The sequence below is a fragment of the Terrapene carolina genome, unplaced genomic scaffold (genome assembly GCF_002925995.2).
Source record: "Terrapene carolina triunguis isolate 2854851 unplaced genomic scaffold, T_m_triunguis-2.0 Scaffold33715, whole genome shotgun sequence".
NCBI classification, from domain to species: Eukaryota; Metazoa; Chordata; order Testudines; family Emydidae; genus Terrapene; species Terrapene triunguis.
Genome location: NW_020698066.1, coordinates 6429995 through 6442072, shown reverse-complemented (window position 1 = coordinate 6442072; position 12078 = coordinate 6429995). Strand labels below are relative to the sequence as shown.

The 12078-nt window shown below is 40.0% G+C and overlaps 1 protein-coding gene across 1 annotated transcript in view; it reads left to right on the top strand.

The window, feature by feature from the left end:
• The window catches only part of LOC112117184 (acyloxyacyl hydrolase), a 111023-nt gene that overhangs the window by 72779 nt on the left and 26166 nt on the right, over positions 1-12078 (top strand). Inside the window, exons 14-16 of the mRNA XM_026663461.1 lie at positions 2081-2117; positions 4403-4477; positions 11265-11437. Coding sequence (XP_026519246.1) covers positions 2081-2117; positions 4403-4477; positions 11265-11437 — 285 coding nt within the window. The remainder of the gene's footprint in view (positions 1-2080; positions 2118-4402; positions 4478-11264; positions 11438-12078) is intronic.

Genomic DNA, 12078 nt, shown 5'->3' with positions numbered 1-12078 from the left:
GAAGGTGTTTGGAGGAGGCCATGGGGAAGTAGCCCAGGGAGTTGTAGCTGTCATGCAGCTGTTATAGGAGGCACTATAGACAGCTGCAGTCCACAGGGCCCTGGGCTGGAACCCGGAGTAGAGGGCGGGCCCGGGTTCCCCCCAAACCTCCCAATTGACCTGGACTCTGGGTTCTTCCAGAGGGGAAGGTCTCTGGGCTGTTCCCCAACCCAGGTGGTGAATCTCTGAGGCAAGAAAATCCGCCAATAAGCGCAGGACCCACCAAGATAGAGGAGGAACTTTGTCACAATACATATATATTCTATGTAGCTTGATAACTTCACTATCTGCATACAGAAAAGACTATTTGCTTCTGAAGACATTACCCCTATATCCCTAATTGTTGTTAAGAGTTCTGAACTTACCCTTATTTATTAATGCTGGGATTGTTTCAGTTTTTCAAATCACCACTTATCATATATTCCATCATCATTTAGTGCTATGATCTGGTGTATTGGTGTTTTTTTGCCTTTGACCTGAAAAGCTCAAGTACTATACCTGTTAACGTATACTCTGGCCCACTGAACATTAAAGCACCAGATATTTCACTGCAGCCTGGAATACAGTTAGAAGTTTAAAATGTTACCTTCATCTCAGCTCTCTGGGGAATAATAGTTCACCTGGATGTATTTGAAGAAACCTGGAGCCTTTTTCTTTGCACCCTAACCTTTTAAATTGCTTTATTGTCTTGAGGGGGCAAAAAGTTCATTAAGCAATAAGACATTTGCAGCCAAGCAGCCCAGTGCTGAACGTTGGCACAACCTGGAACGTGACTCTTCCAGCACATTTCAGCAGTGCCCCTTTTCATTTCTCATATAATCTGGTGTGTACCAATCAAAATACCTATCTAGTGAGTAGCCATTAGTGACCTAATTGCAATACATAGAACTAGTATACAGCAAGTTAAAAATACCCACCTCTGATATTAAAAAGAAAGGAAAGAAAATGTCACTTTATATTAAGGTTACATTTATAAATTGCTTATACAGGTTTAATACATGATTAATAGAGTTTTTTAATAAATCATCAATCAATTATAGATTGTTATAGAGTCCAGCCAGTTAAAGAGAACACACAACTGAGGATCCCTTTCTGAAGTGCAGGCTTTTATACATAACATTAAAATCTTTCTTTAATTTAATCAGCTTGCTGCCATTATTGTTCTTTACCTCCAAAATAGCCACAGCTACCATCTTGCTGTCACTACTTATGCTTTCTCCTATAGGCCACAGAGAGACAGAAATGACTTTGTCAATGTGGAATGATGGGATTGTGGACATGAGTAAGGCCTTGATTTAGTAAAGGATTTAAACACAAGCTTTACTTTTTAAGCACTTGCTTAAAGTTACGCATGTGCTTAAGTACTTTTCAGAACAGGGCTATTTTCTTGATTTAAAGTCTAAGTGAAGCCTCCACTGCAGAATACCACAGGATGGGTCTGCTGGTTTCCCTCCCCCCCGGGGCAGAAGGTCTGCATCTTACCAGATGGGTGAAATGATACTGAAATTCACAGCTGCACCGTATGTTGTGAAAGGTGCTGTTGACATATTCCCATTTTTCATATGCTTGTCGCTCATAAGGTTACCAAGACGTGAGCCATTAATTTTTATCAAATTGTGAGAATGATTCAGTTCTCAATTTATAGGGAAAGTTAGAAGCAGTTTGACTGTTCACAAACAAGGATGGTTGGTTTACTGGAGATGCCTGTGTGGACAAAGCAGTCAAATCTAGATTCAAATCCAGATTCAAATTTACCCAAAAGTTCAGAAGTATTTTAATCCGGGGTTTTGAATCAGATCCTTCACTATTATATAAAGTACCATTGGAAGCATGTTTATAGTGTTGGTCAGTTGCTGGCACTGTTTTGTGCAGGTGGAGGAAAGGAGGTCCATGGAAACATTTTTATTCAATAAATAGAACCCAAAAGAAAGGGCATAGAGATTGTGTGCTACATCCCTAAAAAAACAAATTCATTCTAGAGATCTGTAATTTTAATGGTGTTACCCTATTTCTCTTTCTCCCACTGTGTTTGATCATGTAGGTGGTTCTTCAAAAAATCTTCTGGAGTTAATGAAAAGGTAAGTACTAAATGGGATTTGTACCCTGGGTGCAGGTACAATAGTTAATTAGAATTCTACCTTCCAAAAATAAATCAAAACAAAACAAAAATATACTGTCTGACAGTGCTGTAAGTTTTAAACCATAGATTTAATGACCTACCGTTATTTGGAAAGCTGCCTATTTCTTCTGCATCATGAAGAATAAGTAATTGAAATAAAAAATTTTGATTGAATTGCCTCATACTTAGGGCCTGGACGAAAGCCCACTGGAAGTCAATGGGAGTCTTTCCACTGACTTCAAAGAGGTCTGGATCAGGCCCATACACCAGGTTTACACTGATGTAACTCCATTGACTTCAGTTGAGTTACTCTTGATTTACATCAGCATAAATTAATTATTAAACAGGCCCTTTGCCTTATTCTGTGAATGTAATTTCTGAAGTGTAGACAGATAAAGCTGAGTGGCTGAGGATTAACAAGCAACAACCCCAAGTCTGAGCTGAATTTAGATGAGTAGTAGGTTTGGTTTGAGTTGCCACACCCAGAGTTAATAGATGAAGGTACATTGTGGCTCCCACACCCCAGGTCAATCAAAACTGATCCTTAGGATTTTCCTGTAATAGATCCTCACTCTTTGCTCTTGTGCCTGTAATGCACAACTGGAGGAAGTGCTGAGTCATTGGAGAAACAAGTGTTTCTGAGCCATTGGACCACTTCACCAGCAGGAGAGACATGTCTGTCTCCTTGAGCATCCCCAGCCACCAATGACTCAATTCCTTTCCCTCCATCAATGCGCTTAGCAGTTCCTCTTGGCTGTGGCTACTGGCAGCTGCTTTCAAATGTAGCTTTGTCTTCTCATTGCTAATTGTAAATATTTTTTCACCTTTCTCCTTTTCTTTGGCAGCTAGTTTTTAAAGAGGAAAAAGTTTGACTGTAGTAAGCTAGGCTTAACCCATGCTGTGAAGTTTTGATGGATCACTTATTTCTGTGACAGTCTTTCAATAGGTGCAATGCGTGTTTCTCTGCACCTAGCCTGCTCTGCCCTGGGCTGGCCCATTGCCACCCCTTTCTGGAAGAAAGAAACCTAGCACACAGCAGTGGCTCTGATTCCTAGCCACATGTGGCTGGCCCTTACACAGTGAGCACAAAGTAGGGAAAGCCCCTGCACCTTGTTCCCCATATTTCTGCATCCAGGCAAGGCCAGCCCAGTTTAGCTTTTAGTAAATAGATGGGCCTTACACTGTACCCTGAAGGTGAATGAACTCTGCCTGTGTTGGATCAACAGGAAGAGAAAGTCCCAGAGTTGAGGGCCTTAAGCAATCACATTCTGCTTTCAGCTCCCAGCTGCTTCAAATATTGGGGTGATGAGCAAGAGCATTCCAGCTGATCTCAGCATCCGTGCAGTACATAGGAAGAAAAGCAGTGTCTTCATGAACTAGGACTCAAACCATATACTTTATAGGTCAATGAAAACAGAACAAGAGACTTTTGAACTGATCTTCTAATATAATGGCACATTCGTGGAAAAATGTGAATTCATGAAATGCCAAGGTTTCAGGTCCTGGGCATTGGCTAGATGCACCAATGAGGACATGTATGTTCAGTCTGAAATGACCCCCTGCTAATCAGTCACTGGAATCTGATCCTCTTTGAATTTGGGGGTGAGGTGGTTTCTGATTCAAATGTCTGGATCTATGGGTTTCCAGGTCAGCTCCAAAGCCAGAAGGGGCCTATTTTCCAGTTCCACTTAAATTTGTGTAAGATTTTCTTCCACCCTGAATGTTGGAAATTTTTTGATAATCATGATATTAACTGATTTAATGAGATTTCCTCCATCTTGGGCGATAGTCTTGAGAGTTTAGCTCTCAAGAGGTTAGCAACGTTGCTGCCAAAACCATATCCTGATTTGACCTTGAACCCAAAGCTTTAGTGTAAACCTAATCCTGAGTGATACATGCCCTCCTTGTCCAATTTCTAATTAAAATACTTTGGTCATGGTTTTACCTGAAAGGAGAGTGCTTGATTTAGATTCTGACTGATGCAAAGAAGATGGAATAGCAGCTTGTAAAGAACTGAAAATAAATATATCAGGGGAAAGGGGAATTATGAAAAAAAATTAAATTACCAAAATATAGGACTATAATAAAAACAGATTTAGAATGATTCAAACATAGCCTAAATCTAAAAGAAATACTTCACAATGTGCAGTATGCTCTCACGAGCACAGTGTGTAATTCAAACTACTGTATGAGAATGGTCTTCGACATTAATATTGCTACTTATTTATTTTTTATATTTTTTAGCTTGGCTAGGAATCAACGGTTCGACAATCCAGCCATAGTTATCTATGCTTCAATTGGGAACGATGTATGCAATGGGTAAGGCGTCAAGAAACTAAAATACCATTTCTATTACCATATATATGGCTTGGAGGCCTTTTCACTAGCGAGACATTTCAATCTTCTTATTTTATTCAATTAAAACGTGCTTTTGTGGTTAGCAGTGCTCTTTTTTATCTGTGCGGAAAAATATTAGTCACAGTTACAGGGCTAGCTGCTGCTGTGCTCCCTTTCACATCTCTCAGAGTGCATCACCTCACAGATAGGCCTCTTGCCCTTACGTGTGTCTAGGTGAAATCACGTGATTCTTCCACTCTTAACCCAGACCTGGGGACACTACGCTATGTCGTTCAATCATTAGCACCCTTCAGCTCCAACTGGACCCTTGCGTTTCTTCCTTTCAGGAGCCTCTGAACAGCGTTCTTAAAACAAAGTATTATTTAGCAGTAGGAACAAAGCATGAGTGAAAATCAGATTTTAAAACAACAAGCAGTGTACAGGCATCTTACCTAAAGTCCGTACACACTGTATTTTGAACATATAAAGTATTCTGAAAAATCAGGTCCCAGGTCTCAAATTCAGCGCCCAAATTACTGTATACTTTGGATCTTAATCTCTCTGTGCCTCAGTTCCCCATATGTAAAATGAGGACAATAATACCTATTCATTTCACAGGGCTGTTGTGCAAATAAATTCATTAAAGTCTGTGAGGCACATGTAGTGTAGTGATGTGCACCATAAGGAAGCCATGAAGAAATCAATAGAGCAGGATTTGAATAGTGTGCAATAAATAAGGCTACAGACCACAGGCTGGACACTGAAAAAAAAATACATTGAATAGCTGCTTATTAAGTCAACACTGCCCAACCTGCGCATTCAATGAGGCAAGAATCTGCTATATAACAGTAGAACCTAGTACTGAGCTATTAATTAGAAAATAAAGCCATTACATTACCCAGTGGCTCAGTAATATGTCTAAAGCCGTGGAACAGAAACAGGCTATAATGAAGTTCACAGTAATAGACAAGACATGACAATGACAAATACATACTACCTTTACACGGTAATATGTAATCATAATATCATTACACAAATGAAATATCAGGGTTTATGCGTCTTCATGCAACAGTTTAGACATCAATCTAATCCTGGAAACATATAAATGCTAGTATCTGTGATGCAGGAGATCAGACCATATGATCATAGTGGTCCCTTCTGGCCTTAGAATCTATGAATTTCCTTTACTCTGCAATATTTCTTTCTCTAATTCAGGTAACCCCTCTGCTTTCCTCTGTCTCTAACATAATTTTTTATTATTTTACAAAATTATTTCTCCTCTCCAATGCAAAATTATTCTTTGCCTCCTCCATTTGTGTAGATTTTTCAAAATGCTATTTATTATTAATATTTATTCAAAATAAATATTTTAAAATTTTTATCCCACCCTTCAGTGGTACTTTTGTGTGGTGAAATATTCTGTGCTGTCTGTTTCCCGCCAAAAAAATTACTGGGATCAAAAGCACAGGGTTATAAGAATACAGTCATTCTTGTAACTCTTTCTGTGAAGGGAAGATGCTGCTGCCTTATGCAGAAATTCACTGCTCCCACAGATCGAACTGAGCGGAAAGGAAACCATGGGTTGGTTTTCAAGAAGATGTCTCTATATACAGTGAAACTTGTTTTGAGGCATCCACAGAGGTTCTACTGAATGCAGAGCATCTACTGGGTATGACTTTAAACAAAAGTCTAGACATATAAAAATGTCTTTTAAGGCAGCTTTAAATTGCAGTAATAAAGACCTTCCAACCTAATCCTATATTTCTCTCTTCAAAAGAGATAAATGCTGCTGTATACACTGCAGGAACAATCCTTAACCAAAGCACGGCTAAAATGCCAATATTTCCTCCCATGTGGGGAGCTGGGCAGTGAGTAATATAGGCATTTGTAGAGGAAAAAGATAATGAAATTGGCAGCACATGCACTACTTTCCCTCTAGTACCCACATTGTGGTGTCCAATCATGGGGTTAGAAAAATAAAGACAGATGGAGATTATATCTCTCTGCCTGCTGAGGCACAAAAGTGGGACACAATGAGGCTCAAAGACCCAAAATGAAAAAAAAAAGAGAGAAAATAAGTAGTCAAGAAGCTTAAAATGCTGTGGAATTATTAAATGTATTCATTCCGTTTTATATAATAAACCATTTCTACAACCTCTTTCATGATTCTGTATTTATGGTCTAAAGACATTACAACTGAAATGATAGCAAACTAGTGTGAAATGGAGGTAATCCACTGTCTAAAATGAAGGACAGCTGAGATGTATGATGGGAATAGATGAACATTTCATTATTACAGTGCTGCCATTACTGGCTCCACTACCTACTGTCCCCAGTTCTGAAAATGCTTTATGCTCATGAGCACTCCCATAAACTTCAGTGAGACTAGTTATGTGTACATTTATTCACCTATGTAAGTGTTTGCAGGACTGGGGCATCTCAGGACTAAGGGTGAAATTTACCCCTGTATATAGGACCAGCCCAAGGCATATGAGCTGTTGACGTCCCACTGAAATCTGTTTCGAGTATTTAAGTGGTGCATAGGCCTTGATCTGGCCTTCTGAGGAAGGCCCAATCCTGTAGTACTCTGATGAACAAGGGCTAAAGGACCGCACCCCAAGCAAGGCATTCCATCTTGTCAGTTATCAGACAAAAGCATGTGAGTGTGTGTGTGTTAGGATAACAATGAGAAATCTGTGTGTAGCTCTAAGGGTAATATATCGCCTTAATAATGTAAGAGCCCCTTAGAATAGATTGACACGAAGTAGCATTTTGTCAAACATCCACACATTAACATTTGGATGGTCTGAACTGACACAATGTACTGTGACAGAAATCAGTTTCTGAATATCTTAGTGTTATGGATTGCCATGATATAAAGCTATTGCAGAGTACTGTGTCCAAGAACTGTGATGATGTCCTTTGACGATGTGTTGACAGTGCATCCATACTTAGTGTTCTCTGACAAGCCTTGAAGCAACTGTTGCAAAGACTGAAATGGAAATGTCTGTCAGACATCTTTTTGGTTTGTTTTTGTTTCAAACATGATCATGGAAAGGAAATTACAAAAAGATACATTAAAATAGCAGCCGTCTGATATAAATGGACAAAGGTAGGAAAACTTGGAGTTAAGAATGTCACTTTATCTTCAGTTCAACCCATTGTGTTTACATATTGCACAGGCCTTAGATCAGAATGGTGGTTTTGAACTGTAAGTGCTGCAATACCTGTGGGCTAAACAAGGTGAATTAAGGGCAGACCAGCAAACCTTATCACTAAATGTCATTACTTATGTTACGTTAGTAGGTTCAAGCCTGAATCTTAATGTTGTTTTTGATTTCCAGCTAACTGGATTTTTAAACACGTTAGAAACATATACCAAACAAAGATTAAGTGCTGACCAAGGAAGCTTGTCTAATAATTAATTTGCATACAAAATACAGCACACGACATTATCCTAAATCCTTGCTTAAGCACGTAGTTCTGTCCCGCAGGATTCCTTCCCTCCCCACGAACACACATTTCTAATACTCCAAAACTAAAACTAGAGCCTTTTCAAAGACTCCGCCTATGCAACATTCAGCTGTAAAATAAATTGCACCTGCTTTCCACAGAGTTCGTTGTTCATTGCAAGCATTAAGGTTAGCTTTGCACTACCCTCATGAGGTAGGGAAGTATTATTGTCCTTACTTTACAGATGAAGAAACTGAGGCACGGAGATTTAGGGTATGTCTACACAGCAAAGAAAAACCCACATCTGGCCCCTGCTAGCTGACTTGGGCTTGTGGGGCTCTGGCTGCAGGGCTGTTACATTGCTGTGTAGACTTCTGGGCTCAGGGACCCTCCCACCTTGCTGGGTCCTAGAACCCAAGCTCCAGCCCAAGCCTGGAAATCTACACAGCAATGAAACAGCCCCACAGCCCAAGCCGCGTGAGCCCGAGTCAGCTGGCACGGGCCAGCCATAGGTTTTTCTTTGCTATATAGGCATACCCTTAGTGACTTGCCCAAGAAGAAAGTCTGGATGGAATCCAGGTCTCCTGACTGCTAGTACTGTAACCTGCCCCCAAGCCCACAAGTTGAAAAAAGAGTACAGGAGTGATGATAACAGGTATAGCAATACACGATGTGAGTTAGATCCCCAGCTGGTGTTAATTCATTTATTAATTGAAAGCACTTAACTTTTTTGTATCAACTAGTCCAAATCCTCAGTTTAAATCTGTATAGCTCCATTGACTTCAGTGAAGCCACACCAGTTTACATCATTTAAGAACCTGTCATAATATTTTTAACACTATGGCTAAATTATAAATAGTTCTCTGCAGGTATTCAGTTTTCAAGCTGTGTTTTGTTGTGACTGGTCAAACAAGTCTCATGGGATTGTGTCTGCTTCATGGCTTGAGCACTTCCAGTATGAATACTCAGGTGCACAAACCTCAACTTTGCTTTCCGTGAATTCTTGTGCATGTGACTTTAGAATCACTTTCTGCAGACACTGATTGCATGAACGTTTGTGGAGAGCAAAAGCAAAAAGGGCACACATGGCTGAAGTACATTCATTTTAAACTGCGAGTGAATATTAATGGGAACTGTTTTACATCATTCAGCCAGCACTAATAGAAAGCAATAGTATTAGACTCTCATGAATGATTTTAAGACAATTTAACTCCAAATTCAGGGCAGCAGTATAAACCTAAGCTCATTCACCCCATACCAGGGTATGGTCCATTTAGTACTATTTCCCAGTAGTTTGCATTCAATAAGATTTTGTTCCATACTGTGCATGGCAGCACACACGAACACATTCTGAATTTTAACTACAGTATCTTAAACGTCCATTTCGAAATGACTTTTGAGAGCCACATTGTAAACACAATACTTTGTTTTTGACAGTAAAAATAGGTGTATATGGTAATGTCCTCTACCCAGCATCCACCTCAAATAGCCAGACTGAGTACTGGGGAGATGAGGAGGGACTCAATGAGGCCACTCCATGGCATCTGTTTCAGCCCCATGGATTCTTAAACATAAACAGACTATGGGGTTGGGAGATAGAGCTGAAGCGTCCATGCAGGAGGCTCCTTCCGTAGATTGTCTATGACCTGTCCCCTGTGCACTTCCACGCAGGGAGCCCCACAGAGCTGGGCTCCAAGCCATGTGGCAGGTGCGTGGGTAGCCCTCTCTTGCACAGCAGAACACCACCAGTTGCACCATCTGGGGACATCTTAGCCACAGAGATGAGGACTGGATTTGCTCCGCAGAGCCGTGTTCTTAAAACTGGCCTGTTATCTCTAGAGTCAGTGGAGCATAAGTAACAGGAATGTGTACAGTAGGAATGTGTGTGTATATCAGGAAGTTTTGTATATAATAAAACAGTTGTTTGAATAATATAAAAAAAGAGGGATGTTCTTTAGGCAGCCCATTTTTTAATTCAAATTTATTTTGCCATCAGGGTTTTTTCTAAGCTGTTTACTGCTGAATGGAATAGGGGAAAGGTAAATCTGCTCTCACTAACGACCGAGACTCCCGATCAATGAAAACCTAAGTCTTTGTTGCTGTGTCTCACTGACAATCGCAGTATTTTAACAATGTTCCTGTGCAATTATTCTGTGGAAAATGAAATGTCTGCTGCTCCTGCATCTAATTTCCTACATTTGCTACATCAGCAGTTTTCCACTCTCTCTCGGAGCACTGGTAAAAGACATACAAGATTTGAAAGCCTCAGCTATAGATGATGTCTGTCTGTTATACCCAGACAACAATGTATTGAATACGAGATGTACACAGTAGTTTGGAAAATATCTGATGTTATCCAATGCAACTGTCATAAAAGTATCTTAAATTTACACCACATCTTTCATCCTAAAGCTATTTATATACGCAAAAACAATTTCATCCACTTCTGGGGTCAAACACAGCAGCTGTTTAACAAAACACAGCAAAACAATGCAACAATAAGTGAAGAATACCTTCTCCAAATGAAACTTCAGGGGGAAATTTAGCACAGTTGTGTGTAGATACCCAAACTGGAATTTGACAAGTACATCCCTGTACTTACTATCGCTGTTTTCTTGGAAAGTGACATGGAATCTTTAATGACCACAATAGACAGGACCTTGGTTTTGTGTCTGATCCCAAAAAATTGTACCTTAAGGCAGAATATTAGTGTCCCTCTCACCATGTCTGGGTACTGGTTCAATACTGATTTAGAGGATAAAATGCCAGGCTGAATCACAAATACCATTACCTACAGCACTTTGATGTTCCTTGGTGTTCCCCAGGAAAATTAAATCCCACTAGAATCAAGGTACTGGATGATACGGTATAGGTTCATGGATTTTAAGTCCAGAAGGGATCACTTTCGATAGTCTAGTCTAGTCTGCCCTATAATCCTAATTCCCCTCTCACTGGGTACATGAAAATTAACTCAGTTGGAATCAGTAGAGTTACCTCACAATAAAATGAGTGTAAGAGAGAAGAGAATCAGGCCTTGGGTCCTTTTATATAGGGAGGCCATGCTCTGTGCTTATTAGAAAGCATGCACTTGCTTGTTTTTTGTTTTGTTGAGGTCTTTTTACATGACTTGTCACTGTGGAAATAAGTGATACCAAACCAAAGAACATTGTTTTTCATTCCATTTTAATCAGCTATTACAAAATGGAGAAGCACTGACTAATAACACTGCTCTTTCATGGTAAACACTGTCTTTTTTTTGTGTGTGCACATTAATTAGTAAACTATCTGACCTTTTTTCCTATTCTTTCATATATAGGAGACCTGACACAGTGGCTCACATGACTACACCCAACCAAATGCACTCCAATGTCATGCAGACGCTGCAGTATCTAAACTCTCAACTTCCTAAAGGCAGCCATGTGATTTTAACAGGCTTGGTAGATGGTCGCTTTCTGTGGGATCAATTACATAGCAGATACCATCCTCTTGGTAAATATCTGACCTTGTTTTTAATTTCCTAGGCATGAATCTTGAACTCTACTGATGTACATTACAAGATGGTTTTAGGAATGGTGAGCCCCTGAACTCAGTGGCATTACACCAGGGTTGGATTTGTCCTGGTTTGTCCAAAACTGCAGTCTGACTGGCTGATCATTGTTTTGGGGTGGTTGTTCCTGAAGCGAAACAGAGTCATTTACGTGAACATCTGTCCGCATCCAAATTTTAGATGTTTAGATAAAATTGGACCCAGATTTGAACACGCCCATGTCTAGGTTTTGCAAAACAAACCCAACTGCTGAAATTTTGCAAAAACAAAGTCATGCCCAATAGCTCCCAGTGAAAGTGGAGCTGTGCAACCCCAAAGTTCACAACATTAACAAGAATGTGCTTGGGCTTTTTTTAAACATGGAATTGTAATAAGGCACTTTGGGACAGTTCTTGGAAGCCTCTCATTTCAGAACACGTGAGGCTGCACCCATGACCACGGGAAGCTCTTTGGGGCCTGTATTTTTGTTCTATGTTTGTACAGTGCCTAGAACAGTAGGGTCCTGGGCCATGACTGGGGCTCCTATACCCTATGGTAATATTACTATTACTACTACTAATAATAATAAATGCACACCCTGTTT